We start from the raw sequence: 13,477 nt of genomic DNA, 5'->3' as shown, positions 1-13,477 counted from the left end.
TTGAAATTAGATTTTATAAAAGAAAATACAATACAAGAACATAAATGGCACAACGAAAACACTAGAAAAAAATAACGTAAATAAATATTAATACCCCCCCATAATTATCTGCAAATTCTTATGTTGATTATTTTTCATTCAAACTTCTTCCGATTAAAACAATATCAAGAATTTATATATTTCAAAAGTATAGCTCAGCTGATAGAATTACGTTTACAGTAGCCCAGGTTATGTTTCCCAATTTGTCGTGACGTCGCGAGACTACATCACCCACAATCCTCTTTTACGTCGAACTATGACGTCACCACGCAAATCAGTGGCAGAATCCAACATGGACGATACTATGGCTGTCGAAAAGAGCCCGGTATGAATTTGTGACTTTTCCTCTATTGTGCTTACATTGACCTCGCTTCGATGGTTTCATGACACACGTTAAAGCGTTAAATAGTCCATGTCTGTTTGTGTTTTCCCAGCTCTCCTTTTTGCCTCATATTCTCTTTTCAATGTCCAAAACGTAAAGCTGCCAATTCATTCTGGGCGATCGCAATGTCAGACAAGTTAGCCGCTAGCGTTAGCATTGTCTTAATTGTTTATTTTGCGTTGATGTAATTACACAAACACAATGTTTTCCACTTGCAACTGATCCAGTCCAGATTATATTTGTCGGTTTATAAGTGGGAAAATGGGAATTTGTTCGTTTTCCATGCTGTCAAATGTAGCTTGCTATCAGCTAGCCGTGGCAAGCCAAGCGCCTCTTGTAGCTTGTTAACGTGGACAAATGTTCATTTCACATTCATTTATGGAATGATCGTTTGAAGTAGTTGCTAGAGCTTGGCCTGCAAGATATTAATGACTCAAATACAATATATTTGCCCTTTCAGAAAAAAAACAGTGACAGTCATTATTCAAAACAAGTTTTACCCTTTGTTTTGTTTCCCTTCTCGCATTTATTTCATTTCTTTATATACTAAACAAACCATTAAACATTTCCCACCAGTATTTACTGGTATCAACCCCTGCAAAATAAAAATGTCATGATGACCAGATGATATGGAAATAAGTGCTTTGTGAAAACTACCGCCCTGGGAACTCTGACTTTCTTTGCTGCTCACCCTTGAAAATAATAACAACGGATGGTTGGAAAAGACAAGGGGAATATTGCTCATTTGTTCCACTGTGCGTTTCCCCCACTGAAAGGAGGAAATTCCGGCAATCTTGAACTCCCGACCGCAGACCGGTCTGTCCTTCCTGGCACCAGAACCAGAGGACCTGGAGGACCTTTACAGCAGATACAAGGTCAGAAGCCATCAATCTTACACTATAGGAATGAAAGAAAATGATCTCCAAGAGGAAATAGAAACCTGCTAAAAACAAATGTTCTCTTATTTGTCGGTTAACGTGTGTGTGTGTTTGCAGAAGCTGCAGCAGGAGCTGGAGTTCCTGGAAGTGCAAGAGGAGTACATCAAGGATGAGCAGAAGAACCTGAAGAAGGAGTTCCTCCATGCACAGGAGGAGGTGAAGCGGATCCAGAGCATCCCACTCGTCATCGGACAGTTCCTGGAAGCCGTCGACCAGAACACGGCCATCGTTGGCTCCACTACGGGTAAGAACGCAAAGAAGCCATCTCGGCCAAGCCGTAGAATAGAAAACATTCTTTAATCGAGCAGCCCACCTTTGCTCCTCCCCCAGGTTCCAACTACTATGTGCGCATCCTGAGCACCATCGACCGGGAGTTGCTGAAACCCAACGCCTCGGTGGCTCTGCACAAACACAGCAACGCCCTCGTGGACGTCCTCCCCCCCGAGGCCGACAGCAGCATCATGATGCTCACCTCAGGTAGGGGAACCGCTCACGGAAGGACGAGCCGTTGAACAGCTAGCCCAAAGCTAATATGGCAGCCAACACGCAGACTTTGAGCGCCAAAAGCAGACGGGACTTCAATATCGAAATGAAATCGGCCTCACGGCAACAGGAAATAGAAACCTTCCCAAATAAAATGAGCAGAAGACGCTGGTTCCCGACAGGAAGTAGAAACCTTCCAAAATAAAACCAGCTGTACATTCTCCAATGGGAATATTAATCTGCCAAAATAAAACCAGCCACATGGCCATCTTCTCTTAACAGGAAGTAGCGACCTACCATAATAAAAGCAGCGGCTAATTTGTCTTTTTTTTCTGTTCGTGCCTGCAGACCAGAAACCTGACGTGATGTACGCTGACATTGGAGGAATGGACATCCAGAAGCAGGAAGTCAGGGAGGCGGTGGAGCTTCCACTCACGCACTTTGAGCTCTATAAGCAGGTCACACACACACACACACACACACACACACTACAACATCAAGAAACCAACCAAGAATTTTCTTTCCGTCACACAGATTGGCATCGACCCGCCCAGAGGAGTCCTCATGTACGGACCACCAGGATGCGGCAAGACCATGTTGGCCAAAGCTGTGGCACACCATACAACAGGTGCGTGTACACGCATTAAGTAGCGGCCGTCCATCTTTTAACCTCAAGTACCACTTGAGGGTTGCTTTTTTTGGGGGGGGGTCAGAAGGCTTTCTCATGTCTCAAAAGCAATTGTCCTGTCCTCTCTCCTGCAGCGGCGTTCATCCGCGTGGTGGGCTCCGAGTTTGTGCAGAAGTACCTGGGCGAGGGGCCCCGCATGGTGCGCGACGTCTTTCGCTTGGCCAAGGAGAACGCGCCCGCCATCATCTTTATCGATGAGATAGACGCCATCGCCACCAAGCGATTCGACGCGCAGACTGGGGGTACCGAACTGTCGTTGAGGGCCGCCGCTCCAAAGAAGACAAAACCCTCATGTCGTTTTTCCCCTCCGCAGCTGACCGAGAAGTGCAGAGAATTTTACTGGAGCTGCTTAATCAGATGGACGGTTTTGACCAGAACGTCAACGTCAAGGTGAGCCAAAATCTCGAACCCCCCCTCCCCTCCCTCCCTCTACTGTCTGAGGGAGCTTTTAGCTAATTCCCAATCCAGACTCCCTTTTCTTCTCGTCCACGTGTCTAACGTGGTGCTCTGACCATCCCAGGTGATCATGGCCACCAACAGAGCAGACACATTGGACCCGGCCTTGCTGCGTCCCGGCCGCTTGGACCGAAAGATCGAATTCCCGCTGCCCGACCGTCGGCAGAAGCGTCTCATCTTCTCCACCATCACTAGCAAAATGAACCTCTCTGAGGAGGTGGACCTAGAGGACTGTATCCTTTTTTCCTTTTGTCACAATTCATATTTGGCCTTACCACACGGGTTGCCGTAAATAGATTGCGAGCATCCTTAACAGCTTCCGCAGACGTGGCCCGACCAGACAAGATCTCCGGAGCAGACATCAACTCCATCTGCCAGGAGGTGAGCAGCCGAGCAAGCCAATCAACATGGGTCAATACCAACTCGGACTCAACATGAATTTCTTTTTTCCGCATCCCAAGGCCGGCATGTTGGCCGTCCGCGAGAACCGCTACATCGTCCTGGCTAAAGACTTCGAGAAGGCCTACAAGACTGTCATCAAAAAGGACGAGCAGGAGCACGAGTTCTACAAGTAGAGAGGAATGAGAGAAATGTGTTTGTGTCGGTAGCGGCCATGTGTCATTTTCATTTTTGTTCTTTTGGACTGAACAAAGTCACTGCTGCATAAGGCCTAATGTTGAGCCTCATGTGCCCAATTAAGTGTGTTGGTTTTCTTTTGTACAGGCAGGCACGCGCGCTTCTGGTTCAGTCAGTCTTTATCAGTAATCGGGTTGTATCCATATACAAGTGTATGACTGATCTATCCATTAAAGATGTTTTGCATAAAATCTGAATATGGCTTTGTCGTCATTTTATCTGGATGGATTTTGTGACCCCCAGAAGGTCAAGACTGTTGTTGCTTGTGTCGTTGAATGAGGAAGATTAAATGTTGCGTTAAAGGTCGAAACATGGTCATCGATGTGGAATACGAAGGTTGTATGTTCATTAAACTACGGACTGTTAATGTCAAGGAAGTAAACAATAAACATAATTGAAAACAAAAATAAATTCTACTTTCATTCTGTCAATTTTTCCCAAATTTGAACGCGTAGGAATGCCATATGAGGTCATGAATTGGATTAACGTGGCACGTTCATGAAACTACGGCCTGTTTTAATGTACTGTAATTTACATTTAATTGGTGCATAAAAAGTTTAACATATCACACCAAAGTACATTATAGGACAGTAGAAGTGTTATAGTTCAACTTTTCTTGCGTTTCCAAAACCAGATGTTGATGTTTTGTAAATTTCATTTTAAGACTAACTTTACCTTTATTTTTGACCTTTTCTTAAATCTTGATTTTATTAAAGCTTGCTCCCATTTTAAACTTGATTTGCCCACTTCTCCAACATCGTTTTACACTTTATTTGACTTCAATATACACTTCCCATTTACTCACAAAACACATATAAAGACTTTATTAATCCACGAGATTATTCAGTCGGAAAAAACACGTATGAGGATGTGTGATTAAAAAAAAAAAAAAAGGGGGAGGAACCAAGCAGGCGACCCTCCAGCCGCCAGCTTCTCGACGGCATTATTTAGCCCAGTCGGTGCGACTCTCCAGCTGCTGCCTTCACAAAGCTCGCGCGGTCAGCCTCAACTTCTGAAACATATCACCAGCACGTAGCGAGCTCTTTTTTTTTTCGGCCAAACATCCACCATGGACTCCTGTTTGGAGCCTGTCGACCGACAACCGAGGTAAGCATTTGAAGTGCGAACTAGGCGGGCGGGGCAAAACAGCTGCTAATTTAGCTTAGCTGAGCTACATGCTAACGCCGCTCCGGGGCGGCTCGTCTCGGCTTGGCTCCCTGGAACTGGAACCCCAAAAGGTGGTTGTGTTTTTGTCAGGTTGCCCTGTGGGTTTACTTAATTTAGTCATTTTTCCTCGAATGAACACGTGTTTTAAGGATTTTTTTTTTTTGCCAGGATGTAACACTCAAAGTTTGGCGACCAAGACCTCTTCAAAATGTCAAAAAAGTGGCACTTTTATTATTTTTTTAGCAGCGAAGCTAGTGGAGGCTCGCTTAACTTTTTGAGGAGAAAAAAGTTTTAAACAGGAGCGGCCAACACGAGTGGTTTAAAAATGGTCGGTTGCTCCTCATTTCCATTCAATGGCTTGTCGGTGCAACAAAAGGTCCCAAGAAAGTCGCCCACACATCAGGAAGTATAATCAAAAAATGTTCCTTTGTTTTGTTATTCATTGATAGAGCAGTTTTTTCCATCGTAAATGTTTATATGATACTTGGATCAACATGCTGCAGGATTAAATCATTAGAGTCGTGTACTTTTAGGGGAAAAGAAAAGTAATATACTACAGGTTAAAGTTTTAATATCAGGAAGGGTGGGAAAAAATATTTTGGAGAATAGCTTGGTTGTAAGAGTAAATCCTTTTTTGAAAGGGAAAACATAAATTGTGTATTTTTGAGACAAAAGTTGGTAAATGTATGGTTTAAAGTTGTATGATTTTGAGAGTTTATTGTATTGTATATATATTTTGTGGTAAGACCTCTTGATTAGTAAAGTGTAGGGATGCACCGAAATAAAAATTCTTGGCCGAAACCGAAAACCAAAAATGAGGAAACCAAGGCCGAAAACCGAAAGAAATGATTGTCAGTTATTAGAACCACAGCATTTATGGATTTAATTATATTATATATTATATTAATATTATCTTTATAATATTATATTAATATTATCTTTATAATATTAATATTATTATCTTATATTATTTATATTTATTTATATAGCATTTATTTCCAGCATTGCATGTTTTGCAAATCGCTATCCGTGGGTCTTTCTCTGAGATAGTGAAATCAGTCCACACAAGTCATCACAAGTTTCGGCCGTGTTGTTTCGGTGATTTAGGGCTTTCGGCCAAAAACCGTAAATGCACTTTTGGGTCATTTTCGGCCGAAAGATTTCCGTGGCCGAATTTTCGGTGCATCCCTAGTAAAGTGTTATATTTTCAAGACAAATCGTCAACGTCAAAAAAGTCAGTCTGCTGTATTATCAATTTCTTCACTTGCCAAGACACACAATAAATCGAAATTAGATTCCCACGATAAATAAACAAATAACATAATAAATAAGAGAAGCAAAAATGGTACATACAGCAGACAGTCATGCTTTCATGTCTAGTTAAAAATATAAAAAGCCATAATTATTGTAACTGTCTTCATGTAATAGTATGTTTCGCCACTCCGAGAAGCTCTTGTAGCTTTAGTGATAGTCCAAAGTTTTATATGATGCGCAACTTATTTTTAGGTGAATTTGTATGGAATTTGTAGCAGTATCTTGGTTAATGACTTGCAAGTCTAACCTTGAGCGCACAGTGAGATCACTCTGTGATGTAAAAGAAAACTATTTCCTCTCCATTTTTTATTTATTTATTTTCTTCATGTTTTCATGGCCTATAATTACCATGACGATTGATGGATTCCCCCGGAGCGCTACAATTGTGAGGTGGGACTGACTTTCTGAATATTTTCCACTTCAGCCTTGCGTTGATGTGGCACCCTGACCCCTCACCCCCTCTCGGAGTCATGTGTTGTCACCACGGCGAGCCGCTCCACTTCTTGTTTTACCGCCGTTGGTCTCCAGAGAACCGTGTACCAGCTGCGCCCATAATGAATGGGCCGGGCTCAAGATGGGTTGCCATGGCGGGGCCGCTGGCACGCGTTTGTTCCGCACTCCCGCTTCAGCACCCCGGCTGGGGCTCGTGTTTGCATGTTATTTCACTTGCCCGCACTCTGAATGTGAATTTGCCTTTCCTTCTATTGTGTCCCAAGGGTTTGTGTATTTGTCCCATGTTCTTCTCCGATTCAAAGGCTGCTGCGTAAGAACTGTTTGCTCAAGGCCACTTTGAGATTAGTTTTTATTTTTACAAGATGAAAATATTAGACATGAACTAAAGCGCTACCTACGTAAGTGGTCCCCCCCCCCCCCCTTGTGTGTCCTTTGCGTTATGTCATCCCCTTTGAAATGTGAATAGTGACGACGGGCTATATTTAACCCAAGCCCTCCTCATGCGCCCACTCGTAGCTCTGTATATTATTAATGCCCCGCGGGCACACACAAAATACCTGCTCTCCACCAAGTGTCGTCCACACGGAGGTCTAATAGACGATGGTGACTCGGTAGAACGAAAAGATGTGTGGACAACCGAGCCAGAAGTGGTCGTCTGCACTCTGGAAAACCTCATTTATGGCTTTGTCGAGGCCGGATGAGTTTTTCCCCATTTTATCGAGTGCTCACATGCATTTATTCGCTCCTCGGCTAAAGCGTCTGACATTAAACGGGCTTAGCGTTAGTGGCGTGAAGCTGCCTCTTTTTAACGAGCTCTAATTGACTTGTTGGCGCCGAGTGAGCTTCCGTCAGCATCTGCAGCGATTAGTCGGGCCTGTCCGGCCGACTGCTCTGCGCAGCGCTCCGTGTAAACAAACACAATCCGTTTGGGTCCGCGCACAACTGAGCATTGTTTTGTATGGCGAGCGGGGAGAAATAGTCCTCTGCGGGGTTTTTAAAAAAGTTGACGTCAGCAGTTTTGCCATTTTATTTATGGTCACGACAAAAAATGGGAGGTGCTCAGCGTCAGTAGAAAATGATAATCTCATAGTCAATTGCAATCAATGAACGTTTGAGTGTTTTTATGTCTTAATGTTGCTGTGTGTGTTTGCTTTACAGCCTGTTGGTGACCCGATTCCTGTCCACCCAGTAGGACCAGTTGGCGTTACCCTGCAGCAGTCGGTCACAATAGGACAATAGTGGAGAGAATCTCTTGTTCCCAGAACTTCCCCCAAAGAGACAACCCCACCCTCGTCGTCCCCCCCCCCCCCCCGGCAGGCAGCGAGGTGGGCGGCGGCCTCCTTATTCCTGCAAAGCGTGCCACGCCCTTTTGTCATGGCGATTATCGTTATTACTGCCGAGTGGCTGAGGCAGCGGCACAAGGAAGCGGCGTGAAGACATCCTGCGGAAGGACATGGGATTCAACAGCACACCATGCGGCAGCGCCATCGCCCCCTTTCGCCACTCTCAGTTTGGACCCAAAGTCCCTTTTTGAAATTTTTGGAACGCAGCGAGGAATGCGCTGAGTGAGCAATGGAAGAATAACTTTTTTTTTTTGTCTTCTCGCTTGGAATATCTTTGCTATTAATCGGTTTGGTGGTCTCGCAGAGTGAAAGCCCACCAAAAGTGCCTTTCTTAGTTTTTTGGAACTATTTTTCTACTCTTGGACTTGACATTAGGGTCGGTGATGACCTAAGCACCAACTGGCTGACAATCCTCCACTCCCTTCCCTCCTTCCTTCCTTCCTTCCTTCTCCACGTGGCCTCACTTCCATCACCACCATGATCACTCTGCAGTCCAAATGGCGTTACTTGTTCATGTTCCTGGGCATCCAGCTGGTGGTCATGGCGCTACTGTCCCGGGAGGGCTACCACAAGAGGGTCAGCTACTTCATACGCATCTTCCGCAAGCCGGACCCCGCTCGGAACCACACGGCCACCGACGTGCCCGTGAATGACGTGTACGCCAACCTGTCTGGCCTGTCCAAGGCGCAGAAAAATGGAGACGTCTACTACTGTCCCAAGAAGTCTCCTCTCTTAGGTGAGTGCCAAAAACGTCCTGTGGGTTCTTCTCTAAATATTGATGTCAATTGACTTTTTTTCAGTTTAAAGTTTAAGAAATAACAGGGTTGTTGTTTTTTTAATTGAATTACCGTTTTTTTTCATGTATAATGCGCAAAATGTAACTAATTTATTGTCCTAAAATCTGGGGTGCGCATTATACATGGGTACAAAAAAATAAATAAATTTTTTTCTCTTTTTTTTTTTTAAATCCGGATATGATACGGAGGCCGCCATTACAGATGCGCTTTCTTCTCTGCTGTTCACGTCAAACACACTCCATACGAACACAATGCTCTCGTATCAGACGCTTGCTCGATCACCTGCTCGTTTGCCGTCTGTCACAATGTACCCTACACAAATCCGAAACATTTCTTCGCTATCGAGTTTGCTAGCGCATGCGCAGTGATACTGACTGGCAGAATAACATCCGGTTGTTCCCAAAGATCTTTTTTCTGAAATAATTTTACGTTAACCGACTTAAGTAGGAGTCAAAATTTGGGTGCGTATTATACATGGGTACAGGCTTTTTCCCAGCATCAAAATGCCATTTTTAGGGTGCGTCTTATACATGGGGGCGCATTATACATGGAAAAAAACGGTAGTTCATTCCTGAGACTTTTAGCGCCAAGGACTCCAACTTCACAAGCTACTTAAGATGACAGACAATCGGCTTGTTACCAAAATAAATTCCTTTTAGTTGCGCCAACTGAAATTCCAGCTTTGAGAAGACAAACTTGTTTTCCAGAGTTTCAGGTTTCTTCTCAGCAGACATCCCACGAGGCTCTACACAGGAACAAACACTTTAACCATGACGTGTTCGATATGGCCTTTTCCTGCTTGTTTGTTAGCCTGCCACACACTTGTCACACACAACCTTTAACATCCAGATCCTTGTTAATGTTTGCTTTTTGCCAAATATTGTACCTATTTCCTTATCGGTCACACAAAAAGCAAACAAGCTGGGTTACCTTGAAAGCGTAATGTGTGTTTGTCAACTATTTGCACAAGTTGTAAAGACACATCTCTTGCTTGTGTGCTGTTAAATGGACAAATTGGTCGTCCCATTTGACATATTGCCCAGTCTGAATTCACGTGTGATTTCAGCCGGGCCCATCCACGTCAGCTTCCAGTCGGGCCTCACGCTGGCCGAGGTGCGACGCAAGAACCCGCTGGTGGAACGCGGCGGGCGCTACCGCCCGCCCAACTGCGAGGCGCGTCACCGCACGGCCGTGGTCATTCCGCACCGCCACCGCGAGAATCATCTTAGGTTCTTGCTCTACTACCTGCACCCATTCCTGCAGCGTCAGCAGCTCAACTACGGCATCTATATCATTCACCAGGTCCGTCCGCTTATTTTTTTTTACATTTTTGAATTTGCAGTCAGTCTTCTATTCCCTCAATTCTTTTGACTGTGCGCAGGCGGGCAATTACACGTTTAACCGGGCCAAGCTGATGAACGCCGGCTTCCGCGAGGCCATGCGCGAGGAGGACTGGGATTGCTTGTTTTTCCACGATGTGGATCTCATCCCAGAGGATGACCGCAACACATACGTGTGCGACTCCAACCCCAAGCATGCCGCCGTTGCCATGGACAAGTTTGGCTACAAGTGAGTCTCCATTGCGGCGCATGCGTTCCCGCGTTTTACGACGATATCGAAAAGTGTCTCTCGTGTTAAGCTTCTGCATACGCTGCTTCTCATTATGTTGCTCGAATGGTTTCCTATACGGACAAAAGTGCGACAAATGCAGCGTCAGAGTTTGAGATCACGTCTGGTGTACCTCAAGGGTCCGTTCTCTGCCCCGACATTTTCCTTACCTACATGGACATTTAAGTTCAGCAATTCCTTTCTTTAGATGTTGTCTCTTCAGATATGGTACGGCAATAAAACACACAAGTGGTTGCAAGTGGACAAAAATATTGAAACATCAGTTTCTATCCAATTCGAATTTTCAGTCCATTGTACTCAAATGGACCAAAGGACATTTTTATTCCCCCACTAACAGGTTAGTGTCATTTTTCAATCGTCTCAAATGATGTTTTGCGTTGCACTCGCCCCGCAGGCTTCCATATCCGATGTACTTCGGAGGAGTGTCGGCTCTCTCGCCTCTCCACTACCTCAAAATGAACGGCTTTCCCAACAACTACTGGGGCTGGGGCGGCGAGGACGACGACATCGGCATCAGGTAAGTCCTTCCCTTTTGAAATGGCACCGTGTTAAACCACATTCCTCTGACGCTTGCTTTCTCCTCCTTCTTCTTCCCAGAGTGTCTCTGGCGGGAATGTCCATCTCGCGGCCATCCCTGAAGGTGGGCCGCTACAAGATGATCAAACACAAGCTGGACAAGGGGAACGATGTCAACCCAAAAAGGTAGATGGTTATCCAAATAAATTCATGTCCAGGATTCTTCTTTGCACCCATGAAAGTTTCATTTGAATCTGATGACTACCGTAAATTCCGGACTATAAGCCGCGCCTTTTTTCCAAAATTTTGAACCCTGCGGCTTATAGTCAGGTGCGGCTTATATAAGGATTTTTTTTTTTGTGATGACTTGATCACTTTTATACACTGCGGTATCTTGAAGAAAAAAAAATACTATTTTGAAACACTACTATGGCTGCTGCTTATTCTGGCTGTGTTGCTTGTGACTATTATGAGCTTTAGTAGGAATGCACGCTAGGTGACCTGCGTCAAAGGGCTCTAAACCCTTTGTCACAGGCAATGTTTAGAAAGACATGTTAAAGTATGTTATTAAAACTTTAAAAAGGCTTTCTGTGAACGGTCTTTCTTTGTAAAAAAAAAACGCGTGTACACGTGCAGCTTATAGTCCGGTGCGGCTTATATAAGAAAAAAACTAAAATATCCCCCAATTTTAGCCGGTGCGGCTTATAGTCCGGAATTTACGGTACTCATTTTCTCCGTGTGTTTCCAGGTTCAACATGCTGGCAAAGACGCGTCAGACGTGGAAGCTAGACGGTATGAACACGGCCGAATACCAAGTTCTGTCACGGGAGTACCTCCCACTTTACACCAACATCACGGTCAACATCGGCACAGAGGCCGGGCTGCACCTGGTGCGGCAGCCCCCGCCCGGCGGCCCAATCTCCGCCAAGGCCTCTTCCAAGGCTGCCTCTCTCAAAACTGAAAAATAGCGCCTCCTTTGTCCTGGCGGACTAGGCACATATCTATACATATTTTTTTTTCTTCGAAAAATGATATCAGCTTCCTGTGTCGTGCTGGACTCTGTGAGTTTATTGACGGCGCCGCCACGTGCTCGCTGCTCAAACCTTTTGATGCCTTCCAATATTTGCTCAGTCCTATCTTGTGCTATTGATCGCCCGACTGCCTTTTTTTTTTTCTGTGCTTTGAGTGAGCACGATGCTGATACAGTCAAAGGATACGGCCCAGTTTACAAGTTTTTGAGATAATCAATACTTAACAAGCAGATCGTGGACCATTTAATTACACATTTCATATCGAAAAGTGATCTTGACAGTTAAGCCCACAAGCCTTCATAATTTACTTTTTGTGTTCAATGGGTATGACAGAAGATGGTGACCAAAGGTCAGAGAAAAAAAAAACTATTTCAGCTGAAAAAAATCCAAGTTAACAGCATTTCCCTAAGAACACTTCAATTTGTATAATATTTGCAAGAAAGGATCAAATAGAACATACAAACTTAGAAAAATGAGGAATGATGTGATACCCGTTTAACACAAAAATTTAAATCAAGACTGAACCACTTTACTTTTTTGAAGGATATTTTTCAAACTATTTTTTTCTACTCTGAGAAACTTGAAAAGAGTGCTTTTTCATTTAAAAAAAAAAAAACATCTCAACACTCCAAACAATATATACATTATCTGAAAATATATATTTTTGATTTTTGCGTTTGTTGTATTTTGAACCTGGTGATGACAAATATTATCTACGTATAACTCGCCTTCCTTTCATGCAGTAAATGTCCACCATGTGCTCTTTGCCTTTAGCCCCATCAAACACACACCAGCGTGCTCATACAAGATCTTCTTCTTTTTTTTAATCTTAATCCACTATGTTGTAATCAGCGTCTCAGGAAGCCGCCAACCAAAGAGTATCTGTCACGCACGCAAGGAGCACGTGTACCAGCTGGTATGGAAAGTTCTTTGAGCATTTAGACCATTTCCTTGATGTTCAGCTGAAGGTCCTTGTCCTAGAATGCTCATTGGGTTAGAAGAAAAGAAAAAACCCAAAGAGCTCACAAGAACCTTGAGATGGCTATCAAAGATCATGGGAAAATTCTCGACATCGCGATCGATTCGATTCGGCCTCGGCAGTATAAAGAAGCCGCTGTGCGTGTTAGCGGGTCAGCACGCTGGAAAAAGTGACACCGGAAAACTGGTGTGGAACGTTGTTGCTTTATTATTTTTTGGGTGACTTTGCAGGGTTCTACTGGTTAGCTTGCTCCGTTGGTGTTTTGTGCGTGTTTGTTCACCGCACTCGAGTGGCCTTAAATTCTGTAATAAATCGACTATTCAAATGACAGTGTCGGACTTGATGTGTCAGGGGAATGATGCAGCTGTCGAACAAATGTTCAGTGAACAAGTCTTATTTTATATCACACTTTTCACAGAGGACTTACAATGTCTTCCACATACCGTCATTTTCGGACTATAAGTCGCACCGGAGTATAAGTCGCACCAGCCATAAAATGCCCAAAAAAGTGAAAAAAAAAAACATGTATATAAGTCGCTCCTGAGTATGAAAAAAATCTCGATTTATAGTCCGAAAATTACGGTAATTAAAATACAGTCATGCGTTATAAAATACAAAAGAATTAA

General features: G+C 44.1%; 2 protein-coding genes across 4 annotated transcripts; both read left to right on the top strand.

Moving 5' to 3' along the window:
- Positions 1-283: 283 nt before the first annotated feature.
- On the top strand, positions 284-3,819 carry psmc4 (proteasome 26S subunit, ATPase 4). The gene is made up of 11 exons (XM_061289657.1): positions 284-364; positions 1,198-1,296; positions 1,417-1,603; positions 1,690-1,836; positions 2,191-2,300; positions 2,377-2,470; positions 2,605-2,772; positions 2,844-2,920; positions 3,051-3,219; positions 3,312-3,367; positions 3,448-3,819. The coding sequence occupies exons 1-11, from the start codon at positions 296-298 to the stop codon at positions 3,559-3,561; spliced, it is 1,290 nt and encodes a 429-aa protein (XP_061145641.1). The 5' UTR covers positions 284-295; the 3' UTR covers positions 3,562-3,819.
- Positions 3,820-4,521: 702 nt separating this feature from the next.
- si:dkey-199f5.8 (beta-1,4-galactosyltransferase 3) lies at positions 4,522-13,179 on the top strand. 3 transcript variants are annotated; one of them, XM_061289587.1, is made up of 7 exons: positions 4,522-4,729; positions 7,715-8,635; positions 9,763-9,998; positions 10,078-10,265; positions 10,720-10,842; positions 10,923-11,027; positions 11,590-13,179. In XM_061289587.1, exons 2-7 carry the CDS (start codon positions 8,377-8,379, stop codon positions 11,807-11,809), a joined length of 1,131 nt encoding a protein of 376 aa, XP_061145571.1. In that variant the 5' UTR covers positions 4,522-4,729; positions 7,715-8,376; the 3' UTR covers positions 11,810-13,179. The 3 variants fall into 3 exon arrangements, with proteins under 3 accessions (XP_061145571.1, XP_061145572.1, XP_061145573.1); XM_061289588.1 differs by lacking the exon at positions 4,522-4,729 and adding an exon at positions 4,769-4,860; XM_061289589.1 differs by lacking the exon at positions 4,522-4,729 and adding an exon at positions 4,889-5,195.
- Positions 13,180-13,477: the final 298 nt, after the last annotated feature.

The sequence above is a fragment of the Syngnathus typhle genome, linkage group LG10, assembly GCF_033458585.1.
Source record: "Syngnathus typhle isolate RoL2023-S1 ecotype Sweden linkage group LG10, RoL_Styp_1.0, whole genome shotgun sequence".
Classification (NCBI taxonomy): Eukaryota; Metazoa; Chordata; class Actinopteri; order Syngnathiformes; family Syngnathidae; genus Syngnathus; species Syngnathus typhle.
This window is presented reverse-complemented; position numbering and strand designations above follow the sequence as displayed.

Coding starts and splice junctions, on each gene's coding strand:
- psmc4 (XM_061289657.1), top strand. CDS start 296: ATGACGTCACCACGCAAATCAGTGGCAGAATCCAACATGGACGATACT. Junction 2,773..2,843: donor ATTCGACGCGCAGACTGGGG/GTACCGAACTGT, acceptor TCCCCTCCGCAG/CTGACCGAGAAGTGCAGAGA. Junction 3,220..3,311: donor GGAGGTGGACCTAGAGGACT/GTATCCTTTTTT, acceptor CAGCTTCCGCAG/ACGTGGCCCGACCAGACAAG.
- si:dkey-199f5.8 (XM_061289587.1), top strand. CDS start 8,377: ATGATCACTCTGCAGTCCAAATGGCGTTACTTGTTCATGTTCCTGGGC. Junction 10,266..10,719: donor ATGGACAAGTTTGGCTACAA/GTGAGTCTCCAT, acceptor CTCGCCCCGCAG/GCTTCCATATCCGATGTACT. Junction 11,028..11,589: donor AACGATGTCAACCCAAAAAG/GTAGATGGTTAT, acceptor GTGTGTTTCCAG/GTTCAACATGCTGGCAAAGA.